Source organism: Amblyraja radiata, unplaced genomic scaffold (genome assembly GCF_010909765.2).
Source record: "Amblyraja radiata isolate CabotCenter1 unplaced genomic scaffold, sAmbRad1.1.pri scaffold_837_ctg1, whole genome shotgun sequence".
Taxonomy (NCBI): Eukaryota; Metazoa; Chordata; class Chondrichthyes; order Rajiformes; family Rajidae; genus Amblyraja; species Amblyraja radiata.
Window position 1 is genome coordinate 1 of NW_022630841.1, and position 26,326 is coordinate 26,326.

At 53.6% G+C, this 26,326-nt stretch overlaps 1 protein-coding gene across 2 annotated transcripts; it reads left to right on the forward strand.

Moving 5' to 3' along the window:
* The first annotated feature begins 1,194 nt into the window (after positions 1 to 1,194).
* cntrob (centrobin, centriole duplication and spindle assembly protein) lies at positions 1,195 to 26,326 on the forward strand. Of its 2 annotated transcripts, none has more exons than XM_033017049.1 (19): positions 1,195 to 1,891; positions 2,586 to 2,670; positions 4,352 to 4,433; positions 5,336 to 5,522; positions 6,769 to 6,885; positions 8,206 to 8,322; positions 9,034 to 9,132; positions 9,561 to 9,797; positions 11,300 to 11,446; positions 11,708 to 11,841; positions 13,009 to 13,134; positions 14,183 to 14,354; positions 15,904 to 16,447; positions 17,264 to 17,538; positions 18,497 to 18,587; positions 19,714 to 19,896; positions 21,227 to 21,356; positions 22,559 to 22,637; positions 24,468 to 26,326. In XM_033017049.1, the coding sequence occupies exons 1-19, from the start codon at positions 1,223 to 1,225 to the stop codon at positions 24,624 to 24,626; spliced, it is 3,633 nt and encodes a 1,210-aa protein (XP_032872940.1). In that variant the 5' UTR covers positions 1,195 to 1,222; the 3' UTR covers positions 24,627 to 26,326. The 2 variants fall into 2 exon arrangements, with proteins under 2 accessions (XP_032872940.1, XP_032872941.1); XM_033017050.1 differs by having other exon boundaries at positions 17,351 to 17,538.

The window sequence follows — 26,326 nt, forward strand, 5'->3', positions numbered from 1 at the left end:
TGAGGGAGACACGGGTTACAGCCGGCTCACACACACACACAACAGCGGACTCTACAGCAAGCTCACACTCACACTACAGCGGACTCACACTCACTCACACACACGGGCTACAGTGGGGGGGGGGGGAGAGGGTGACGGAGACGGGCTACAATGGGCACTGACAGACACAGACTACCAGTCGGGGGTGGGGGTGAGAGATGGACTACAGTGGGGTGAGAGGCACGAAGCGGGGACACACACGGGCCACAGTGACACACACACATTTTGTTTATATATTCTGTTGTGCTGCAGCATGCAAGAATTTCATTGTCCGATCTGGAACACATGACAATAAAACACTCTTCACACACACACACACACGGGGGCTACAGTGGGGAGAGAGGGTGACAGCGACGGGCGGGAGAGAGAGGCACGGTCGGGGGGAGACACTAGGTGGGGGAGGGAGGGAGAGGATGGGAGAGGGGGAGCCGGGAGGGACAGACACTGGGGGAGTGGGAGAGGCGGTGAGATGGAGAGACACGGTAAAGGGGGAGAGACACTGGGGGGGAGAGGGTGGGTAAGTGGGAGAGGGGGTGAGGGAACAGGGAGGTGAGGGGTTGGGGAGGGAGACCCAGTGAGAGTGTGAGGGGGATGGGGAGTGAGGAAGGGAGGGGATGTGTGGGGGAGACACAGTGAGAGGGAGGGGCAGGAGGTGAGGGAGAGGAGGTGTGTGGGTCGAGGGTGAGGTGGGGGTGTGTGGGTATGAGGGAGAGGATGTGGGAACGGGAAGTTGCCCCTCAGGTTCCTATTAAATCTCTCCCCTCTCCCCTTAAACCTGTGTTTTTTGGATTCCCCTGTCCTGGGTAAAAGACCGTGTGGTCACCCCATCCCCCTCGTGATTTGGATAGGGTCTTGAACCATTGCTGTGCTCGTGGCAAAGTAATTGCGTTGCTGTTAGGAGTCCTACGTTTCTTGAACCACTGATGCCAATGCGGGTGAAGTGGCAATACTGCTGTTTTAAAAACTCAGTGGAAATGTGCTCTCCTTCCTCTGCCTGGGATGAAGCCCACGGCAGCGGCTGTTTGTGACCAGTGTTTGATCGGGCACACTCTGCAGTTCGTCTCCCTCATTACTGCTGCTGAGGGAGGTGTGAACACCAGGCAGCAAGTCAGACAGCAAAGTCTTACCTTCTGTGTGGTTCTATTGACAGGATTGTGTCTGAGACGCGGAGGGACTTGAACGGATGGACTGCCCGATCCGACCGGAGGATCTGATGAGTGACGTTGAGCCCCTGCCCCTCTCCGCGCCCTGCTCTGCCCCCGCCAGCCCCCGCACCGGCCCAGCAGCGGCCCCCCGCTCGCTGCCCGCCAGCCCGCGCTCGGCTCTCTCCCCCTCCTCCTCCCTGGTCACGGCTAGGCTGTACGCTTCGCTGCAGAACTGCCGGCAGCTGGAAGCGGGCCGCCGCCTGGCGCTGGAGATCGCGGCCGGAGACAGGGGCAGCGCACAGATCCAGGCGGGTGCCCGCCGGGAACCCTCGGGCAAGCACGGCGGCAATGGGCGACCAGCGAGGGATGGTCCTCGCCCTGCCTCCGCCCCGGCCTCTTCCTCCACATTCTCCTCACAACCCGATCGAAGAGACGCAGAGCTCAGCTCCTCGTCTGGCCCGCAACACTCCCACTCCAACAGGCCTGCTTCTGCAATCCCCGGCTCACAGCCCCTCATCCTGTCCACGGACTGTCCCCCGGGGTCCCGACCGTCAGTGGACACCCTCGCCTCCCGACACCCGGGACTGGCCCGAACCTACAAGGACGCGGCCTCGATCGGACGCTTGGCCCCACCGGACCTGGAGGAGCTGGCTCTGGAGATGACCCAGAAACTGTCCAGGAGGGTGGAAACCAGCAGTGCGCACAAGGTAAATCTCGAGAGGATGAGGGGGATCTTATGACAAAATCATGAGAGGAATAGATCGGGTAGATGCACAGGGTCTCTTGCCCAGAGTAGGAGAATCGAGGACCAAAGGACATAGGTTCAAGTTGAAGGGGTTCAAGTTGATCTGTTCTGTATTCATGCCTGCTATATTCTGTTGTGCTGAAGCAAAGCAAGAATGTCATTGTCCTATCTGGGACACATGACAATAAACTCTCTTGACTTGAAGTGGAATAGATTTAATAGGAATCCGAGGGGTAACTTTTTCACACAAGGGGTGGTGGGTGTATGGAACAAGCTGCCAGAGGAGGTAGTTGAGGCTGGGACTATCCCATCGGTTAAGAGACAGTTAGACAGGTACATGGATAGGACAGGTTTGGAGGGATACGGACCAAGCACAGGCAAGAGGGACTAATGTAGCTGGGACATGTTGGCCAGTGTGGGCAAGTTGGGCCGAAGGGCCTGTTTCCACACTGTATCACTCTATGACTAGTGTAGCTGGGAAATGTTTGCCGGTGTGGGCAAGTTGGGCCGAAGGGGGAGCCAGGAGGGACAGACACTATCACTCTATGACTGTAAATGGTGAAAGATCAGGCATCGCACGGCAGAGCAACAATGAGGGGTGGACTGACTCCATCATCTATGTCTCTCTGACTCCCGTCTCTTTCTTCCTGCCTCAGGCTGGATCCAGGCACATCTCGGAGATGGAGTCGGTGCGATCCCACCTTCAGAGCATGCTGAGATTTTCTCAGGATCTCACCGACAGTGAGTATCCGGCTGCTTCCCAGGCGCTGGAGGGGGAGATGGGGGGAATAAGGAGAGATTCGCATAGGGGTAAACACTGCATCCTTTGCCCATATCCTTCCCCCACCACCACCGCAAGCTGTCACTTTACTGCCATTTGCTTGCTGACCTGCTGACCGGAGGGTGCCAGGATGCTTGTGGCTGAAGAGGTCCAGTTGGGTAATTCCTTCTGGGGCATCACAGTGGCGCAGCAGTAGAGTTGCAGCCTTGCAGCGCCAGGGATCCGGGTTCGATCCTGGCCGCCGGTGCTGTCTGTACGGAGCTTGCCTGTTCCCCAGTGATATGGAAGGATATGGCAGGGTTTTCTCCAGGTTCCCTCCCACACTCCAAAGAAGTGCGGGTTTGCAGGTCAATTGGCTCCTGTAAATTGCCCCTAGTGTGTAGGATGGGATAGCATCGAGCTGGTCTACGGGTGATGAAAGATCAGTTGGACTCGGTGGGTCAAAGGGCCTATTTCCACGATGTATCTCTAAACTAAAGCTTTCTCTGAACAATTAGATAGAAAATAGGTGCAGGAGTAGGCCATTCGGCCCTTCGAGCCAGCACCGCCATTCAATACGATTATGGCTGATCATCCACAATCAGTACCCCGTTCCTGCTTTTTCCCCATATCACTTGATTCCGTTAGCCCCAAGAGATAAATCTAACTCTGGAATTCCCTGCCACAGAAGGTAGTTGAGGCCAGTTCATTGGCTATATTTAAGAGGGAGTTAGATGTGGCCCTTGTGGCTAAAGGGATCAGGGGGTATGGAGAGAAGGCAGGTACAGGATACTGAGTTGGATGATCAGCCATGATCATATTGAATGGCGGTGCAGGCTCGAAGGGCCGAATGGCCTACTCCTGCACCTATTTTCTATGTTTCTATGAAAACATCTAGTGAATTGGCCTCCACTGCCTTCTGTGGCAGAGAATTCCACAGATTCACGACTCTCTGGGTGAAAAAGTTTTTCCTCGTCTCAGTCCTAAATGGCCGACCCCTTATTCTTAAAATGTGTGACCCCTGGTTCTGGACTCCCCCAACAGCTGGACCATTTTTCCTGCATCTAGCCTGTCCAATCCCGTAAGAATTTAATATGTTTCTATAAGATCCCCTCTCATCTAAATTCCAGTGAGTACAAGCCCAGTCGACCGATTTTTTTTCCTCGTGTGCCAGGAGGATCTTGTGGGAGGTGGAGGGTGAGTGGATATCCCTCTTTCTTGAACCCGGACTGGGGTCTATATTACCTACTGTCTTCCCAGGGTGGAAATCTCAAAGACAATGTGCGTAGCTTTGAGATGAGGGGCGCAAAATTTAAAGGAGATGTGCGGGTCTAGTTTTCTTTACACAGAGGGTGGTTAGATCATGTTCGGCACGGATATTGTACGCTGAAAGGCCCGTCCCTGCCTTGCACTGATTGCACTTAAAGGGCGTAGGGGTAGAGTTGCTGCCTTACATCGCCAGAGACTCGGTTTCCATCCTGACTGCGGGCGCTATCCGTACGGAGCTTGTACATTCTCCCCGTGACCTGCGTGGGTTTTCACCGGGAGCTCCGGGAGAAGGGTCTCGACCCGTTCCTTCTCCCCAGAGATGCTGAGTTACTCCACCATTTTGCGTCCACTGTTCTGTGACCCTCGGGAGTAATTGTGCGCCCGTCTCTGCAGGGAACGACGCTGTCAGTCCGGCCGATCAGCAGCAAAGGGATAACGACTCGTTTGGGAGCGACTGCACCAGCACCCTGCTCAGGTGGGTGAGCAGAACCCTTGGATGGTGTTTAAGAAGGAACTGCAGATGCTGGAAAATCGAAGGTACACAAAAATGCTGGAGAAACTCAGCGGGTGCAGCAGCATCTATGGAGCGAAGGAAATAGGCAACGTTTCGGGACGAAACGTTGCCTATTTCCTTCGCTCCATAGATGCTGCTGCACCCGCTGAGTTTCTCCAGCATTTTTGTGTACCCTTGGATGGTGTTGGGGAGGATTCCTGCTCAGCCCCCTGCCCGGACGGTGAGGGGGTGAGCCCCCCGCCAACCCGGCTGAATCCGTCCGAGTGATTAAGTTGTCTTTAACTACAGTGGTGCAGCAGTAACGCCAGACCCTGACAACGAGTGCTGTCTGTACGGAGTTTGCACGTTCTCCCCGTGACTGCGTGGGTTTTCTCTGGGTGCTCCGGTTTCGTCCCACACTCCAAAGACGTGCAGGTTTGTAGGTTAATTGGTTTTGGGTGAATGTTCCCAAGTATGTAGGGTAGAACTAGTGCATCGGGCGATCGCTGGTCGTAGCGGACTCGGTGAAAGGAGATGAGGAAACATTTCGTTAGCCAGAGGGTGGTGAATCTGTGGAATTCATTGGCGCAGATGGCTGTGGAGGCTAATTGGGTATTTTTAAAGCGGAGATTGACAGACACCTGAATAGTACGGGTGTCAAAATTTACAGGGAGAAAACAGGAGAATGGGGATGATGGGAAGGAAAGATCAGCCGTGATTGAATGGCGGAGTAGACTCGATGGAGCGAATGGCCTAATTCTGCTCCTATTTCTTGTGTGTTGTGTTTACACGCCTGTTATGCTGCTCTAAGTTAGAATTTCACTAGTCGGTACAAATGGTAATGACACACTCCTGACTCCAGACCCACCTGTTTTCTGCTGCAGAGCGAAACCATTCCAGGAGATCTCCGTGTCCCCGCCGGCACCCATCCTGGGACTGGACGAGGCTGCACTCTTTCCCCGGTATTCCCGGATGCAACTTGGGACGAGGGCGGGATCGGTGGCTGAATCGTCCCTCTACGAGTATCAGATCGTGAGGGACACCCTGGACAAGGAGCGCACGAGGAGGAAGGTAATAATAATAATAATGGATGGATTTATATAGAGCCTTTCTAATACTCAAGGCGCTTTACATCGCATTATTCATTCACTCCTCAGTCACACTCGGTGGTGGTAAGCTACTTCTGTAGCCACAGCTGCCCTGGGGCAGACTGACGGAAGCGTGGCTGCCAATCTGCGCCTACGGCCCCTCCGACCACCACCAATCACTCACACACATTCACACACAGGCAAAGGTGGGTGAAGTGTCTTGCCCAAGGACACAACGACAGTATGCACTCCAAGCGGGATTCGAACCGGCTACCTTCCGGTTGCCAGCCGAACACTTAGCCAATTGTGCCATCTGTCGTCCCAGGTAAGGGACGATGCTCTGTGGCTGCACACATTGCATCCTCTCGGAGACTGCTTCACATCTCCTAACTCCCCACAGAGGCCTGCACGTAAACAGCACCCTTAATGTAGTGGAATGACCCAAGATGCAGGAAGATTATTCCCGATGTTGGGGAAGTCCAGAACCAGGGGTCACAGTTTAAGGATAAGAGGGAAGTCTTTTAGGACCGAGATGAGAAAATCATTTTTTACACAGAGAGTGGTGAATCTGTGGAATTCTCTGCCACAGAAGGTAGTTGAGGCCAGTTCATTGGCTATATTTAAGAGGAAGTTAGATGTGGCCCTTGTGGCTAAAGGGATCAGGGCGTATGGAGAGAAGGCAGGTACAGGATACTGAGTTGAATGATCAGCCATGATCATATTGAATGGCGTTGCAGGCTCGAAGGGCCGAATGGCCTACTCCTGCACCTATTTTCTATGTTTCTATGAAAACATCTAGTGAATTGGCCTCCACTGCCTTCTGTGGCAGAGAATTCCACAGATTCACGACTCTCTGGGTGAAAATATGGCACCTATTTTCTATGTTTCTAAGATGTTTCAAAAGGAGGCATTATCAAACTAAATTGTGTCTTGTGATTGTAATCTTGTGCTTTGGCTACCTATATATGGCCTGACTACTTGGGTTTTCTCCGAGATCTTTAGACTTTAGAGATACAGCTTAGAAACAGGCCCTTTGGCCCAGTGAGTCCTCGCCGACCAGCGATCGCCCCGTACACTAGCACAGTGGCTCGCCTATTCTTATAGTTGATGTCCGGTTCCTCCTTGGACCTCTCCGGGGCCGATGTTCCCGCTTCTTTCCCTCGGTTGCCGTCCGGGATCGAGCACGCTGACGCTGAGCTCTGGATCTTTCTCTTCCCGTTCATTCCCAGCACTGTGAAAAACAGATCCAGGCCCTGCAGAACAAGATCCTGGCCCTCCAGCAGCAACTGGCTGTGGCAGTGTCGGCCGACCGGAAGAAGGACATCATGATCGAGCAGCTGGATAAGGTACGTCCACAGCTCAGACCTCCACGAACGCACCTACCAGACATCGATATAAACGTGTACACTAATCCCATCAGCGGCTGGATAAGGTACGTCCACGGCTCAAACCTCCGCAAACGCACCTTCCAGCCATCGATATAAACTTTTAGTTTCGTTTAGAGACACAATCACCTGCAAACGTGTGTGTCTTTGGAATGTGGGAGGAAACTGTAAGTAAGTAAGTAAGTAACTTTTATTTATATAGCACGTTTTAAGTCAACTTTGGGACGACAGATGGCACAATGGGCTAAGTGTTCGGCTGGCAACCGGAAGGTAGCCGGTTCGAATCCCGCTTGGAGTGCATACTGTCGTTGTGTCCTTGGGCAAGACACTTCACCCACCTTTGCCTGTGTGTGAATGTGTGTGAGTGATTGGTGGTGGTCGGAGGGGCCGTAGGCGCAGAATGGCAGCCACGCTTCCGTCAGTCTGCCCCAGGGCAGCTGTGGCTACAGAAGTAGCTCAACCACCACCGAGTGTGACTGAGGAGTGAATGAATAATGCGATGTAAAGCGCCTTGAGTATTAGAAAGGCGCTATATAAATCCCATCCATTATTCATTATTATTATTAACTTGCATTGACACCAAAGTGCTTTACATAAAATAGATAATAAGTTTCCATACAAACCATAGAAGAAGGTTAAAAAAAAATAAAGAAAATGGACACAACACATTATAGAGTTCAACACAAACGTCCCCCCCACAGCAGAATCAAAAATATCCACTGTGGGGAAAGGCACCAGAAAGTTAAGTCCTCTTCCTCTGTGAAACACCCGAGGTCGGGGCCCATTTGTGGCATTGCAGCCAGTCCGATAATTTTCAGGGCCCTCTTGCCGTGAAGATGGAACTCCGGCGTCTGGTGAAACATTCCTCAGCGGCTTGGAAAGTCTGGAGCGGCTGCCTCCTCCCCGGAGACCGGGGGCACTCGTAGCCCTCAGGCCGCGCCGGTTGGAGCTCCGACACCGGCGAACTCGATCCTGGAGAAAACCCACGTGGTCAAAGGGAGAATGTACAAACTCCATATAGATAGCACCTATAGTCAGGATTGAACCCGGGTCCCTGCAGCTGTAACAGCAACACCACTGCTGCTGCGCCATCGTGCTGCGCTCAGCTGGTCGGGCAGCATCTGCGGAGGGAAATGGATGGGGTCAGAACCCTGCTTTGGACTGATCAAGATTGGTCAAGATTCCAGCATCTGCAGTCTTGTGCGTCCATTTCCCTCGTCAGATTTTGTAAACCATTTGCTTGAATAACGTTTACCCTGTGCTGTGTTTTTGTGCCGGCAGACTCTGGTGAAGGTGGTGGAGGGCTGGAAGAAGCACGATGCGGAGAGGAGCGAAGCCATGAGGCAGCTGCAGGAGGAGCACGAGGCTGTGGAGCGGGAGCGGGGCGAGCGCCAGCAGGTAGCAGCAGGGCCTGCTCAAAAATCTCTGCCTACAGTTCAGGCCCTCGAGTCCAGGCACATGTTCGTAAATCTTCTCTCCACCCAGTCCAGCTTGGCGACATCTTGCTGTTCCCCGACGCATTCGTCAGTCTCGCGTATGTACTGGACCGTCTGGTGTTGGAGATCAGGCGCCGTTGCCCGCGAATGTCCGGCCAGGCGATAGGACAGCGTTGAGTAGAAGGAGACGGTTTCCAGTCAGTGGAAAGTTGACATAGAAACATAGAAAATAGGTGCAGGAGTAGGCCATTCGGCCCTTCAAGCCTGCACCGCCATTCAATATGATCATGGCTGATCATCCAACTCAGTATCCCATCCCTGCCTTCTCTCCATACCCCCTGATCCCTTTAGCCACAAGGGCCACATCTAACTCCCTCTTAAATATAGCCAATGAACTGTGGCCTCAACTACCTTCTGTGGCAGAGAATTCCACAGATTCACCACTCTCTGTATGAAAAATGTTTTCCTCATCTCGGTCCTAAAAGATTTCCCCCTTATCCTTAAACTGTGACCCCTTGTTCTGGACTTCCCCAACATCAGGAACAATGTTCCTGCATCTAGCCTGTCCAACCCCTTAAGAATTTTGTAAGTTTCAATAAGATCCCCCCTCAATCTTCTAAATTCTAGCGAGTACAAGCCGAGTCTATCCAGTCTTTTCTGCTTCCCCTTTCAGGCAGTGTTGAACTTTGAGCACCATCTGTCCCAGGCAACCCAAGCGCTGGCGAAGGAACAAGAGGAGAAGGAACAGTTGGAGAAGGAGAGGGGCTTGCTGGTAAGGAAAATACCGACTGAAAGGGGGACAGCTTCTTTAACGTTCAGGGCACAGAGGAGGCCCGCCAGTCCGACATGGCCACGGGGAGAACGTGCAAACTCCACACGGAGGTCAGCATCAAACCTGGGTCCCCAGAGGCTGCACGTACTCACCACATCAATTGCTGACCACGTGATCAGTTCAGTTTAAGAAGGAACTGCAGATGCTGGACAATCGAAGGTAGACAAAAATGCTGGAAAAACTCAGCGGGTGAGGCAGCACCAAAGGAATAGGTGACGTTTCAGGTCGAGACCCTTAAGATGCTGCCTCACCCGCTGAGTTTCACCAGCATTTTTGTCTACCTTCGATTTTCCAGCAATCACTTATGATCTTATGAAGCACTGCAAGGCAGCAATTCTACTGGTGCTGATTTTCTTCCCCACCCGCAGGAGGAGGAGGCCCAGAGGCTCGGCGAGGTTCTGGAGGCAGAGCAGCGACGCGGCCTGGCACTGCAGGCCGAATGCGACAAGGCGGAGGGCGGGCGGCTGCAGGAGCGCAAGCAGGCCGAGGCCCTGCGCGCCCAGCTGCGGGAGGAGCGGGACGCCCGCGAGCAGCGGCAGCAGCAGCAGGAGCAGAGGAGCAGCCAGCGCCAGGCCGAGCTGCACGAGGAAGTGGAGAAGGAGCGGGTAAGCACTAGTTAGTTAATTAGACTTGACTTTAGCGGGACACACAGTAATGCCCCTGTCCCACTTAGGAAACCTGAACGGAAACCTCTGGAGACTTTTGCGCCCCACCCAAGATTTCCGTGCGGTTCCCGGAGGTGTTTGTCAGTCTCCCTACCTGCTTTCACTAATTGCAACCTCCGGGAACCGCACGGAAACCTTGGGTGGGGCGCAAAGTCTCCAGAGGTTTCCGTTCAGGTTTCCTAAGTGGAACAGGGGCATAGCTCAGTGGTTCAGGCAGCATCTCTGGTGAGAATGAATGGGTGACGTTACGTCAGATGCTCCCTGAACTGCTGAGTTACTCCTGCAATTTGTGTCTTATCTTTGGCGTAAACCAGCATCTGCAGTTAGTTCCTACACATTTTTACTTTAGAGATATAGTGCAGCAACAGGCCCTTCGGCCCACCCAAGACCAACGATCGCCCTGTACACCAGCCCTATCCTATGCACGAGAGGCAAATTATGATTTACAGAAGCCAATTAACCTACAAACCTGCGCGACTCTGGAGTGTGGGAGGAAACCGGAGCACCCGGAGAAAACTCACATGATCACAGGAGGAACGTACGAACTCCGTACAGACAGCAGCCCTAGTCAGGATCGAACCCGGGTCTCTGGTGCTGTGAGGCACCAAGGATAATTAACTTTGGTTAAAAAAATTATAAATGGTCATACTGTGTAGGATAGTGCTAGTGTATGGATGATCGTTGATTGGCACGTGGGCTGAAGGGCCTGTTTCTGCATTGATTCTGTATCTCAAGTCTAAATTACAGAGCCACACAACAAACTCTATCTCATGGGAAGGTGGGCAGTATAAGCTTTGAATGCTGTTTAAGGATGACTTCCCCTGATCGCCACCAAAGTGTAAATTTGAGCCGCCAATATTCCAACCGAATGTCTACCCCTCTGGAACGGTGTGTCTGTGTGTGAATGTGTGTGAATGTGTGTGAGTGATTGTTGGTGGTCGGAGGGGCCGTAGGCGCAGAATGGCAGCCACGCTTCCGTCAGTCTGCCCCAGGGCAGCTGTGGCTACAGAAGTAGCTTACCACCACCGAGTGTGACTGAGGAGTGAATGAATAATGCGATGTAAAGCGCCTTGAGTATTAGAAAGGCGCTTTATAAATCCCATCCATTATTATTATTATTATTACCCCTCTGGAACGGTGTGTCTATCCATTCTGGAGGAGGACAAGGATTGGAGGCCAGCCATCACCATCAAGCATATATAGTACTAGGCATTCAAGAACTTCTTAACGAGCCATCTCATCCTGTTGTACAGGCGCATGCGCACACACACACACACACACACACACACGTGCGCACACACACACGTGCGCACACACACACGTGCGCACACACACACACACACACACACACACACACACACACACACACGTGCGCACACACACACACACACACACACACACACAGACACTCACATAACCAGCTGTCTCACGCTGTTGTACAGGTGGCCAGACAGCAAGAGGCGCAGCGAGCACAGGATGCGCAGCAGGTGTTGTCGGCTGTCCAGACCGAGATGCAACGGCTGGAGGGTGAATTGGACGGCGTCAGTCGCGAGAAGGAGAGCCTGCAGATGGAGCTGAGCCTCGTGAAGGTGAGGGACAGTCATACAGCACGGAAACTGGCCCTTCAATCCAACTTGTCCACACCGACTAACATGCCCCATCTCCACTAGCTCCATCTACCTGCGTTTGGCACGTATCCTATCCACGTACCTGTCACATGTTTTTTAAACGTTACGATATTACCTGCTTCAACTAGCTCCTCTGGCAGCTCGGTTCCGTACACCCACCAACCTTTGTCCCCTCCCCTCTCCTCTCCTCGTCCAGCTACCTTTGTGTCCGTCTCGCCACAGGCACGCTTCGAGTCGCAGAGAGTCAAGGCTGAGACTGAGTTTAAGGTGGCGCTGGAGCAACAGGTGACTGAGCGACTGACGACCATGCACGAGGACAGCAGCCGTCAGATGGCTGCCATCCGGGAGCAGCACAGGTGAGCACGCCTCCCCTCCCCCACTACTGGTAAACCCATCCCCCAGCACAGGTGAGCACGCCAAGATAGACCACTCCTTCTAAATGCAATGGGCTGACGTGTAGTACGCAACGGAGCGGAACGTGGGCCTTTTTTTCGTCCATTTCAGTAACCGGACCCCACCCGACCCGCAGTGTAATTGACGTTGCGGGGGAACAGTTAGCGTTAATAAATTAAAATTCTGAAAACGAGGAGAAGATTTTTACCAAAGAACCTTTTACTTTTACGAGGATGTTTCCGTAACCGGCTTCCGTCTCCGCACTAGTTGTATTTGCTCCGCTATGATGGGATCTTTGGTGCGGAGACGGAAGCCGGTTACGGAAATGGGGGCGAAAATTGCCCACGACCGTACTACGTCTTTTTCGTCGAGTGATCTATCTTGCTTGCTATAGGATCTTTAAGCATGCCTCCACCTCCCCTCCCCCACTACAGGTAAACCCATCTCCCAGCACAGGTGAACAAACCTTCCTCCAACCCCAGCACAGGTATACGCGACACCTGGCGTAGCGGTAGAGTTGCTGCCTCACAGCGCCAGAGACCTGGCTTCCATCCTGGGTACGGGTGCTGTCTGTGTGGAGGTTGCATGTTCTCCCCGTGACCCGCGTGGGTTTTCTCCGGGATTTCCGGTTTCCACCCACACTCCAAAGACGTACAAAGTTTGTAGATTAATTGGCTCGGTATAAAATAGAAACATAGAAAATAGGTGCAGGAGTAGAGGCCATTCGGCCCTTCGAGCCTGCACCGCCATTCAATATGATCATGGCTGAGTATCCTGTACCTGCCTTCTCTCCATACCCCCTGATCCCTTTAGCCACAAGGGCTACATCTAACTCCCTCTTAAATATAGCCAATGATCTGTGGACTCAACTACCTTATGTGGCAGAGAATTCCAGAGATTCACCACTCTCTGCGTGAAAAATGTTTTCCTCATCTCGGTCCTAAAAGATTTCCCCCTTATCCTTAAACTGTGACCCCTTGTCCTGGAATAAGATGTGTGTTAATAGGATGGTGTCAATGTGCGGGGATGGCTGGTCGGCGCGGGCACGGTGGGCCGAAGGGCCTGTTTCTGCACTGTGTCACTAAACTAAAGATTGCAGACTGAGACGGTTCTTTATCTCCCGTGTGCAGGAAGCAGGTCATGGAGCTGGGCACCCAGCACGAGCACGAGATGGGCAGGCAGCTGGCACAGTTCAAGCTGGAGGTGCAGGAGCGAGAGGAGAAGCACCGGCACGTGATGGAGGGCTACGAGCTGAGGTAGGGGCCGTGGGCATCGCGGGCTGCCCGAGGGAAGGTGCTGAATGGACTTGGCGAGTCAGGCAGCATCTGTGGAGAGAGACACAGTGCTCGAGTAACTCAGCAGGTCAGCATCTGTGGAGGGACACAAAGTAATGGAAGAACCTGGCAAGTCAGGCAGCATCTGCGGAGAGGCCTAAAGTGCTGGAGGGACTTGGTGTCAGGCAGCATCTGTGGAGGGACACAAAGTGCTGGAGTAACTCTGGTCAGGCACCATCTGGTGGCCTTGCTGAGTTGCCAGCCTGTGGCCTGTGCGTGTGGCCCCAAGATGCATGTTGCTGCAGCAGTCAACTTTCAGGTTACGTCCTGGATTGATGAGAAGTCTCCACTTGCCCACGGCAATGTGTGGCGGTGTGGGGGGTAACATGTTGATTGGTCGAGGAAGTCCTGAGGTGGTGTCGACTGCAGTGTGAATTGTTCCTCTCACCTTCTCCTCTCCTTCTCTTTTCATCTCTTGTTTCTTGTCCCGTCCTCACCTCCACTCCCATCCCAACCTCACCCCTCCTGTCCTGTCCACTCCCCCTGCCCTCTTCTCCACCTCCCCTCCCTCTCCTCCCCCTCCCCACTCTCTCCTCCCCCTCCCCGCCCTCTTCTCCCCCTCCCTCTTCTCCCCCCACCCTCTTCTCCCCCCTCCCCCGCCCTCATCTCCCCCTCTCCCCCGCCCTCTTCTCCTCCTTCCCCCGCCCTCTTCTCCCCCTCTCCCCGCCCTCTTCTCCCCCTCCCCCCACCCTCTTCTCCCCCCTCCCCCCGCCCTCTTCTCCCCCTCTCCCCGCCCTCTTCTCCCCCTCCCCCCACCCTCTTCTCCCCCTCCCCCCGCCCTCTTCTCCCCCTCTCCCCCACCGTCTTCTCCTCCTCCCCCCGCCCTCTCCTCCCCCTCCATCACCTTCCCTGCACTGTTCTGTCCTCACCTCCCCACCTGTCCACTCCACCCGTCCATCCACTCCTCTCCCTCCCCACTTTTCCTGCCCTGCCCCCCCCCCCTTCCCTGCTGTGGGCCTGGTGGCGGCAGGTTGGCAAAGGAGCAGGAGGAGACGGGCCGGCTGCTGGGCGTGAGGCGGAAGCTGGAGGTGCAGAGGAGCGAGATGGTGTCCAAGCTGCAGGCCATGATGCAGTCTCACTGGAACGAAGCGTTGAAGGTGCTGATGTCTGAAAGCCTCTCCCACGGCCCCCAGCGACTGCAGGTAGGAGAGAGGCTGTAGCTCGCTGTCCTCCAGGGCTGCCCAGGGTAGATGGGTTGGTTTAGAGATACAGGGTGTAAATAGGCCCTTTGGCCCCTCCAGACAGCACCACTCAGCCATTACCTGTTCACAGTAGTTCTTCCAACACACTAGTCTTTGTTGCAGCTGTAGAGTCGCTGCCTCACAGCCAGAGACCCGAGTTCCATCCCAACTACGGATGCTGTCTGTGCGGAGTTTGCACGTTCTCCTCATCACCTGCACAGTTTTTCTCCCAGATCTTCGGTTTCCTCCCACACTCCAAAGAAGTGCAGATTTGTAGGTTAATTGGCTTTGGTAAATGTAAAAATTATCCCTCGCGTGTGTGTGTGTGTGTGTGTGTGTAGGATAATGTTAGTGTGCGGGGATCGCTGGTCGGCGCGGACCCGGTAGGCCGAAGCAGCCTGTTTCCGCGCTGTATCTCTAAACTAAACTAGGGACAATTTCCAAAAGCCAATTAACCTACAAACCCGCACGCCTGTGGAGTTTGGTTGGATACCGGAGAACCTGGAGAAAACCCACGCGGTCACGGGGAGATCGTACAAACTCTGTACAGACAGCAACCGTAGTCTGGATGGAACCCGGGTCTCTGGTGCTGTGAGGCAGCGATCATGCCACTCCTGGGCCACATGGATGTATTCTCTCCCTCCCCCTCTTTTCACCACTGGACCAGACACCACCTTCTGAATTTCTTAATTCCCTCTTCATCTCCTTTCTAAAGGTGCGTCCTTGTATCCCGAGGCTGCACCCTCTGGTCCTAGACTCCCCCACTCATGAGAACACCCTCTCAAAATGTCCTGTTCTCCCATGGTGGATTGTTTGGTGGGCGGGTTGTAGCCAAGCTGTGTGTGTCTCTCTCTCTCTCTCTCTCTGTCTCTCTCTCTCTCTCTCTCTCTCTCTCACCTCTCCTTCTCCCTCTCTCCCTCCCTCTCTCATGGAAACATAGACAATAGGTGCAGGAGTAGAGGCCATTCGGCCCTTCGAGCCTGCACCACCATTCGATATGATCATGGCTGATCATCCAACTCAGTATCCTGTACCTGCCTTCTCTCCATACCCCCTGATCCCTTTAGCCACAAGGTTCCACATCTAACTCCCTCTTAAATATAGCCAATGAACTGTGGCCTCAACTACCTTATGTGGCAGAGAATTCCACAGATTCACCACTCTCTGTGTGAAAAATGATTTTCTCATCTCGGTCCTAAAAGACTTCCCTCTTATCCTTAAACTGTGACCCCTAGTTCTGGACTTCCCCAACATCGGGAATAATCTTCCTGCATCTAGCCTGTCCAACCCCTTAAGAATTGTGTAAGTTTCTATAAGATCCCCCCTCAATCTTCTAAATTCAAACTTCCCCCTTATCCTTAAGCTGTGACCCCTTGTCCTGGACTTCCCCAACATCGGGAACAATCTTCCTGCGTCTAGCCTGTCCAACCCCTTAAGAATTTTGTAAGTTTCTATAAGATCCCCCCTCAATCTTCTGAATTCTAGCGTGTACTCTCTCTCTTCCCCGCAGCATCCCGCCCTGCACGATAACCTGGTGCCCGTCTACCAAGAGCTGAACCGGAGCCTGCCAGCGTCGGGACTTCAGTACGGCACGGACTGCGACCACTCCACGTGCTCTGCCCTGGAGAGCCACTGGTTGAAGCGTCCCCCCTCCTCCTGCTCCGACCCCTTCATGCTGCTGGCGCGGGACACCCCGGGGGGAGACCCCCGCCCGCAGGGGCAGATGCCGGACCACCAGGCGCCCGGGCGCCGGATGGAGAGCGGCCGGCTGCCTGAGAGCCGGGACCCGCGTGCCGGATTCCCGCCGGCCATTCCCTTGCAGCCCGCGGTGCAGGCCTCTCGTCGCCCGCAAGCCCCAGAGCCGCGCTGCGCGGTTGGCGATGCCGAGCGGCTGCCGGCCGCGGTGAACCGGCAGGGCCAGAGCCAGCGGCCGATGCCCCCTCTGCCGGCCAACACCCACCGCGTGGAGGACCTCAGCCAGATCCTCAACTACAGCTTTCTCAGCCACGCCAGCTTCCAGCCCCTGGAGCCCCAGGTGGACGAGGCCGTTACAGGTAACGTTGAACCCACCCCCATCCCTCCCCGCCGACATTCCCACCCTCGCTGCCCCTCTGACCCCTGGAACGGCGGGATCGTGAACCCACACTGGGGGCACAGGGCACCTAGACCACCAATTCTATCAGCTCTTCCCTCCAACGCTCCAGAGAAAATGACCCACAAAATGCCAGAGTAACTCAGCGGGACAGGCAGCATCTATGGAGAGAAGGAATGGGCGACGTTTTGGGTCGAGACCCCCCCGATCTTCCTGCAACCCCCACCTTGAGGAGATGGCACGGGTGGGCTTCAGCCTGCTGGGATTTCACCGCCCCGGCCCCCACCCTGACCAGCTTGCGGCAGGTGGGATTTGAGGGAGTCTGCTGGTAGTTCACCTCTTCCCCCCTCCCCCCCATCTACTCCTGTTCATCCCGTAGACCTTAGCCCCCCACCTTGATGCAGCTAGCACAAGTGGGGTCCAGGGAGTCTACCAGGAGTTCAGGACCGCCCTTGTTTCCTATTTGATTGCTAAAACTCGGGTCGAGGGGACTGTCGGGTGGGACCCCGCCTCACCCGTCCCGACGTAGTGCAGCCCGTGGAGTGCAGCAGCAGCAGCGCCTCGCCCGTGGCCCCGTCGGTCAGCAGCCGAGGCAGCCGTCCTTCGCTTACAGCCGACACCACCACCACCCCTCCTTCTCGTGGCTGATCATCGGTTCATGAGTCGGACGGGGCGCCGGACTTTGCGCCCGACATCGCGCGGCCCCCGGGCCAAAACTCCTCGGCTGGCCTGCCGGGCTGGGCTTTGTGTCCCCCCCCACCCCCCGTACTTCCCGCAGCCCCCACCCTGACGAATCGGCAGCACATGTGGGGTTCAGGGAGCATGCCAGGAGTTCACCGCTTCTCTCCCACCGTTGTTCCCGCAGCCCCCGGCCCCCACCATGAGGAGCTAGCCGAGCACCCGTTCACGCAGGCCGTGCCCGCTGCAGATGCCCAGTACCAGCGGCTGGGCGAGGGTGGCACCACAGTGGACAGCAGCCTGGACTCGTCAGCTGGGCAATCCTTCCAGGACCAGAGCCCACGGGGCAGCGAGCTGCAGTACTACATCCAGATGGTAGGTGTCACCCTCCCCCCGGGAGACCACATCCATGCATAATAATAATAATAATATATTTTATTGTCATTGCACATCAGTGCAACGAGATTTAGTATGCAGCTTCTATCCGATGTCAAAAACATTAAATAAACTGGGGGGGGGAAGAGAGGGGGTGGCAAAGGTGCCAAACAGTGCTCTCCAAAGAGGATTTGGCAGACAATAGATAATAGATAGATAGATAGATAGATATAATTTATTGCCACACAACCAGGGTTGGTGGAAATTTGGGTTGATGCAGGAGTAGAGGCCATTCGGCCCTTTGAGTCAGCACCGCCATTCATTGTGATCATGGCTGATCATCCCCAATCAGTACCCCGTTCCTGCCTGCTCCCCATATCCCCTGACTCCGCTATTTTTAAGAGCTCTATTTAACTCTCTTGAATGCGTCCAGAGAATTGGCCTCCACTGCAGAGAATTCCACCGATTCACAACTCTGGGTGAAAAAGTGTTTCCTCATCTACGTTCTAAATGACCGACCCCTTATTCTTAAACTGTAGCTCCTGGTTCTGGACTCCCCCAACATCGGGAACATGTTTCCTGCCTCTGGCGTGTCCAAACCCTTAATAATCTTATATGTTTCAGTTAGATTCCCTCTCGTCCTTCTAAACTCCAGAGTATACAAGCCCAGCCGCTCCATTCTTTCAACATGACAGTCCCGTCATCCTGTGTGTGTGTGTGTGTGTGTGTGTGTGTGTGTGTGTGTGTGTGTGTGTGTGTGAGTGCGTGCGTGCGTGCGTGCGTGAGTGTGTGTGTGTGTGTGTGTGTGTGTGTGTGTGTGTGTGTGTGGTGAGTGAGTGAGTTAGTTAGTGCCAGCGTACTGGTCGGCGTAGACACGATGGGTCGAAGGGCCTGTTTCCGCGCTCTATCTCCAAACTGAACAAACGTAAAACTAAAGCCACCACGTTCTGTCTCCAAGCTTTTGGACCGATCTCCGAGTGAACCTGTGGATACCAGCTCAGATGCAGAGACACTCAACATAACACCACAGGAGGCTGAAAGCCAGAAAGGTAAGGTTCTACTGCCTTGTTATTCTCACCTGTGTCACCATTCAGTGGAAGGATTTGTTTGCATGCTGGCCATCCAAATTATACCGTTCAGGTGTACAATCGAGCCGTTCATCGTGCCGAGAGGAGAGGCTGCAGGGTATAGTGTTACAGCTTTCAAGTGTTTACATTTGGGATAGAGATTAAAGAGAGTGGGGTGATTGTAGTGTAGGATAATAGATCCTCTTCTGGGAGGAACGGCTGGCAAAGAGTTGCCACGCTCCTGTGTGATCTTGCCAGGAGTCCTTTGTCATTTGTGTAGCCCTGAGCCTGGTAGAATCTACACTACACTAGCTCTGAGCCTGGTGCAGTCTACAATACACTAGCTCTGAGCCTGGTGCAGTCTACACTACACTAGCTCTGAGCCTGGTGCAGTCTACACTACACTAGCCCTGAGCCTGGTAGAATCTACACTACACTAGCTCTGAGCCTGGTGCAGTCTACACTACACTAGCCCTGAGTCTGGTACAGTCTACACTACACTAGCTCTGAGCCTGGTGCAGTCTACACTACACTAGCCCTGAGTCTGGTACAGTCTACACTACACTAGCTCTGAGCCTGGTGCAGTCTACACTACACTAGCTCTGAGCCTGGTACAGTCTACAATACGCTAGCTCTGAGCCTGGTGCAGTCTACAATACGCTAGCTCTGAGCCTGGTGCAGCCACGGTGGCGCAGCGGTAGAGTTGCTGCCTCACAGCACCAGAGACCCGGGTTCGATCCTAACTACGGGCGCTGTCTGTACTGGATTTATACGTTCTCCCTGGGACCGCGTGGGTTTACTCCGGGTGCTCCGGTTTCCTCCCACACGCCAAAGACGTGCACGCGTGTAGGTTAATTGGCTTCTGTAAATTGTAAATTGTCCCTAATGTGTTTAGTGTAGTTTGTTATTGCCTGCTATCCAGTCAGCGCAAAGATGGTACATGTAGGATAGAGCTAGTGTACGGGGTGATCGCTGGTCGGTGCAGACTCGCTGTATCGCTAACACTAAAACTGCAACAGCGGATGGCTTCAGCTCTCTCCGCGGGCGGCTGTGGCTATCGGGGTGAGCCTGCCTCTGAATCTGAGAGTCTTCTCCCTGCTGTTGTCAGCGGGCCCCACGGCGTTGCCGGACGAGCCCAGCGGCCGGAACGGGGTCAGGCCCCAGCCCACCGGGCAGTTGTCGAGCGGGCGGACCGCGGGCAGCGCTGTCCACAAGGTCAAGGTCAAGGTCGGCCGCACGGAGTCGGTGCCCACCCAGCGCGGGCACCCGCCCCAGCACCCCCTCAAAGCAGGTACATCGACGGGCGGGGGGGGGGGGCGCGGGCTGAACCGTGCGCAAGGTAAAGGTCAGCTTCCCAGAATCGATGCCCGCAGAGTGTGGACATCAGCACCCCCACCCCACAGAGCAGGTGCAGCGACGCACAGTGGTGGGGGGGGGGGGGGGGGGGGGGGTGGGAGTTGCTGGAGGTAGGGTGGGTGGGGAGGAGGGCTGGTGGTCCCGGGGCCAGGGTCTGCAGATAGGTGTTGCCCTACTGCACAGTTCCGTCTTAGTCCAGGCATTTGAAAATGACGATGACTGATAAATTTGAGACTAAATGTGATTGGCAAAAGTGCAGCATTTAAGCGGCACAGTGACGGATCGGTGGAGTTACTGCTGCCTTATAAAGACAGACACCCGGGTTCGATCTTGACCATGGCTGCTGCCCCTACGGAGTTTGCACGCCCTTCCCGTGACCTGCGTGGGTTTTCTCCGGGTGCTCTGGTTTCCTCCCACATTCCAAAGGCGTGCGGGTTTGTAGGTTAATATGTGTGTGTGTGGTAATGTTAATGTGCGGGGATCGCTGGTCAGTGCGGGCACAGTGGGCCGAGGGGCCTGTCTGTATGGAGTTTGTATGTTCTTCCTGTGACAGCACTGTATCTTTAAACTTTGCGTCAGGTCGGGGTCAGTCCCCCCCCCCCCCCCCCCGCCAAGGGTCACCATATAACCCCGTGCTACCTGCTCCATGGTCAGATAGTCGGTGACTAAACCGTCTCCCCCCCACCTGGTTTGCCAGGTGAGGGGGGGGGGGCTGTGGACCCCCAGCAGGACCAAAAACAAGACCTGTCAAAGGGCGGATGAGCTCCTAGCGAGCCAACAGCCATCCACACTTCAGTAGAAGTTGCGATCACTGTCGTACATGGCATTGTAAAGGGCCTGTCCCACTTACGCGACTTTTTCGGCGACTGCCGGCACCCATCATAGGTCGTTACAGGTAGCCGAAAATCTCCAACATGTTGAAAATCCAGCGGTGACCAGAACAAAGTACGACTCTTTGGGCGACTACTCAACGACCATACAGGCTTCACCCCGTGACATGTCGCCTGTATGGTCGTGAGTAGTCTCCGAGTCACCCAAAGAGTCGTATCGTTTTTCTGGTCGCCGCTGAATTTTCAACATGTGTGAAAATTCCCGGCGAGCTATGAAGGGTGCCGGCATTCGCCAAAAAAGTTGCGTAAGTGGGACAGGCCCTTAAGGAACATTCCCGTCGGAAACCAGCACCACTGCGTCGATAATGTTTTCGACTCTACATTCCAGCGTTGAATCGCCCTTGTTGAGACACTGCTCTTTCCCCTCCTCTGCAGGTGGTGTGTTGTCACCCAAGCAGGTTGGGGAGCTCTCGAGACTGCTGCACGTGTACAACGGCGCGCCGGACTGCCCAGTGCCCTCCATGGACGAGCTCTTCACCTACCTGAGGGACCACCAGGACCATAGGTTGGTGCAGCTGCGAGCGGCAAGCGCGCACATACGCACAACAGCCGGACTCTTCCGTTACTGAAGCTCCAAACCCGTGACGTTCACATCTCCTTTCATATGAGATGTTGCTGGGAGGAGTTGGAGGCAATGGTTTTAATGAGAGTAGCATTGTAGGAAAGCCACTCCTTGTCCAAGACTTTCGTGTGGTTTAGTTTAGAGATACAGCGTGGAAACAGGACCTTCGGCCCATCGGGTCCGCGCCCACCAACGATCGCCCTGTATTCATTCTATCCTGCACTCATCAGGATCATTTTACACAAGCCAATTAACCTCCAATCCTGCACGTCGCTGGGACGTGGGAGAAAACCAGAGCACCTGGAGAAAACCCACGAGGTCACAGGAAGAACGAACATTCAAACTCCGTATAGACAGCGCACAGAGTAAATTTGTAAATTGCCCCAAGTGTGTGTAGGATAGTACACGGATCGCTGCGGACTCGGTGGACGGGCCTGTTTCTGCATTGTATCTCTAAATTTTTGTTTAGTCAAGTCAAGTCAAGTCAAGTTAAGTTTATTTGTCACATACACATACGAGATGTGCAGTGAAATGAAAGTGGCAATGCTCGCGGACTTTTGTGCAAAAGACAAACAACCAAACAAACTATAAACACAATCATAACACACATATTCTTTTACATAATAAATAATGGAAGGAAAAACGTTCAGTAAAGTTAGTCCCTGGTGAGATAGGCGTTTACAGTCCGATTGGCCGCTGGGAAGAAACTCCTTCTCAACCTCTCCGTTCTCACCGCATGGCAACGGAGGCGTTTGCCTGACCGTAGCAGCTGGAACAGTCCGTTGCAGGGGTGGAAGGGGTCTCTCATGATATTGTTGGCTCTGGAGTTGCACCTCCTGATGTATAGTTCCTGCAGGGGGGCAAGTGAAGTTCCCATAGTGCGTTCGGCCGAGCGCACTACTCTCTGCAGAGCCTTCTTGTCCTTGGCAGAGCAATTCCCAAACCAGATGGTAATGTTCCCGGACAAGATGCTTTCCACAGCCGCTGAGTAGAAGCACTGGAGGATCCTCGGAGACACTCTGAATTTCCTCAATTGCCTGAGGTGGTAAAGGCGCTGCCTTGCCTTACTCACGAGTGCTGAGGCGTGTGATGCCCATGTCATATCTCTAAACTATCTTTAAACTAAAATGTCTCTTATGTTTCAGGCCAATGGGACCGGAGAGTCTGGCTTCCTCGACTCAACAGAACCAGAGTCACATGTTAATCACAACGACAAAGAAAGAGGTGAGAACCAGGGGCAAAGGTCACCCGGGAGAAGGCAGGAGAATGGGGCTGAGAGGGGAAGATAGATCAGCCATGATCAAATGGCACCGTTGAAACATGAGATTGTTAAGGTTGAAACAGATAAGATTGTTAAGGGTTTGGACACGCTAGAGGCAGGAAACATTTGGTTTGTACTCGCTAGAATTTAGAAGATTGAGGGGGGTTCTTATAGAAACGTACAAAATTCTTAAGGGGTTGGACAGGCTAGATGCAGGAAGATTGTTCCCGATGTTGGGGAAGTCCAGAACAAGGGGCCACACACACAGTTTAAGGATAAGGGGGAAATCTTTTAGGACCGAGATGAGGAAAACATTTTTCACACAGAGTGTGGTGAATCTCTGGAATTCTCTGCCACAGAAGGTAGTTGAGGCCACAGTTCATTGGCTATATTTAAGAGGGAGTTAGATGTGGCCCTTGTGGCTAAGGGTAGCAGGGGGTATGGAGAGAAGGCAGGGATGGGATACTGAGTTGGATGATCAGCCATGATCATATTGAATGGCGGTGCAGGCTCGAAGGGCCGAATGGCCTCTACTCCTGCACCTATTTTCTATGTTTCTATTTTATACCGAGCCAATTAATCTACAAACTTTGTACGTCTTTGGAGTGTGGGTGAAAACCGGAGATCCCGGAGAAAACCCACGCGGGTCACGGGGAGAACGTACAACCTCCGTACAGATGGCACCCGTACCCAGGATGGAAGCCAGGTCTCTGGCGCTGTGAGGCCGAATGGCCTACTCTGCACCTATTTTCTATGTTTCTATGTTTCTATGAAACATGTTCCCGATGTTGGGGGAGTCCAGAACCAGGGGCCACACACACACAGTTTAAGAATTAGGAGTAAGCCATTTAGAACGGAGACGAGGAAACACTTTTTCTCACACAGAGTGATGAGTCTGTGGAATTCTCTGCCTCAGAGAGGGCGGTGGAGGCAGGTTCTCTGGATACTTTCAAGAGAGAGGTAAATAGGGCTCTTAAAAATAGCGGAGTCAGGGGATATGGGGAGAAGGCAGGAACGGGGTACTGATTGGGGATGATCAGCCATGATCACATTGAATGGCGGTGCTGGCTCGGAGGGCCGAATGGCCTCTACTCCTGCACCTATTGTCTATTGTCGACTCAATGGGCTGAGTGGCCTAATCCTGTTTCTATGTCTGATGGAGGGAAAGTCTGAAGAAGCAACTCTCCCATCTTGTGTGAAGGTGATCTGTCAAGTCTGGCTGGATTCCACCCTATCGAGGTGTATACATTCATTAAGGGCTCACAGTTCTTTTCCCCCCCAAGGCTAGTCTATTCCAAAGCTGCAGGACACAGGTTGAAGGTGAGGGGGGAGAGATGTAGAGGGAATTCAAGGACAATTTATTTTCATTCCAAAGGTAGCCCGTATCTGGAATGATGGGTCTCGACCCGAAACGTCACCCGTTCCTTCTCCCCAGAGATGCTGCCTGTCCCGCTCAGTTAATGCAGCATTTTGTGTCTGTCCTAGAAACATAGAAAATAGGTGCAGGAGTAGGCCATTCGGCCCTTCGAGCCTGCACCATTCGCCATTCAATATGATCATGGCTGATCATCCAACTCAGTATCCTGTACCTATATTCGAACCTGGGTCTCTGGGGCTGTGGGGCAGCATCTCTACCTCTGCTCCACCATGCTGCCTAATGTAAAACAGGCTGGCAGGCAGAACTCTGTTCATCTCTGTGGGCCTCACATCCCATCAATTAGATTTTCTCTTTAACAAGTGGACTTGTTTGCGAACCTCTGCCCTACTTTTTTTTTTTTTTTCCCCCCACTCAGGGTTTACCGGCTCAGCCCTCTGCCCAGAAACTGCTCAACGCCAACCGGCTGGAACACCACGGCCCAAACCCCGGCAAAGAAAAGAAGAGACCGGCGGTGGTGGTGCATCAGGGAGGAGGAGGAGGCAGCAGAGAAGCCAGGACGGCGATCTGGAGATAACCAGGCCGAGGAGCTGTGGAGTGACCCGCTCCACGCATCCTGGACACTGAACCGTGAGGCACCGACATCCTGGTGGGCCCCGCGCCCTCTCTCGGCAGCCTCCGTCAGCCGCCAGGACCTGTCGCAGAGGGATCTTTAACCAGCTTGCCGCACCCAGTCCCGGACTGTTTCAACTTTTCACAAGATTCGGCACAAAAATAATTTGTACGGTACCAATCCGTCCGGCAATGTCAGAGTTGAATTTGGAAGACGAGATACGTTGGCCGTCAAACGCGAATTTGGAAGAAGAGATATTGTTGCTCTCAGCTGCAGCCAACCTGGCCCGTTCCATTCATCGCTGCTTCCAACACATCTCATTGGCGTCTCTTTCTCTTGCTTCTCGTCCTCGCTTCAGCCGCCCAGTTTCCTCGTTGGTTTCACGGTCCGGTTGTGCCGGGTCTCGGCAACGGGTGCACCCGGTCGGTGCTCTGCGGTTAATGGTCAGGAGCGTCTGAGAGTGGTGGTTCGAGAGCGACGGGCACGGAGAATTAATCTACCAGGGCGCCCCGGCCACAGTTGGAAAATGTGCCTCCGTTTTCCTGCCGGCATAAGTCTCATCTACTGGCAGTTTAACCTGATCATAAATTAAATGCTACGTTTCCATAACATTTACCGTCGCACGCAAGTCACGGCATTGATTTGGTTTAAAATCTCGATTTGCGTCATTTACCGAACAGTCTATTTTTGGACCAAATTCCCCTTTTATTCCGGCTGCCGTTTCGTTCCAACCGGGAGAAAATATTCTTTCATCGGTCAAGAAACGATGGGCCAAACGCCAGTCGTCTTAGCCGGGGTTAAAGCTCGAAGGGGCCCCCAAGTCAGACTCCCGCGAGCGTAACCGGTGCTACTGTTTCTATGAACGAACGGCCATCTCAGAGTGTTCAGCAGATTTACAGGAGGTTGCGACGCTCTGCTTTTAGATTGTCCCCCCCCTCCCGATGGAGATTGTGACACCTCGTGTCTGTACGGGCAGCCTGTGTCCCCCCCACTATGCAGTCGAAGGTCTCGCCTGGGGTGCAGTTTCCATCATGTGCTCCCTTGTCCATCCTCCCCAGAATCATGTCCCCACCACCGGCTCTCAAATTCGACCAAACAGCTCTCTATCCCGAAGGGCTGGATAGTGCTGGAGTAACTCAGCGGCTCAGGCAGCATCTCTGGAGAACATGGAGAGGCGAAGTTTTGGCTCAGGTCCCTTCTTTGGAGAGAGTTCTGAAAAAGGGTCCTGACCCAAAACGTCACCTCTCCCTGTTCTCCAGAGATGCTGCCTGACCCGGTGAATTACTCCAACATTCTGTGTCTTTTTTGACTCAACACAGGACTCTGTCCAACTGAAGTCTATTAAATAAGTCTTAGGGGAGTTGTAAAGAAGCTTCCTCTGTTACGTGCAGTATTTTCCCCTCAATGTATATCTTCAAACGCCTAACACTATTTAACTCTTAGCACTTAATATCTTCTATCCAAAGGTTTTGTGCTGACTGAACCTAATTTCTTCTATCCCAGGTGATTTTTGTCTCATTCTCTTTGTTCCCTGATTTCTGTGAGTGTTTATATTTATTTATGTGTGTGTGTGTGTGTATGTGATTTTTGTAATTATCATAAGTGCCTTATTTTAATATGGATTTTATATAATAAAACTTTGTAGAACTATTTTTAAAAAACAA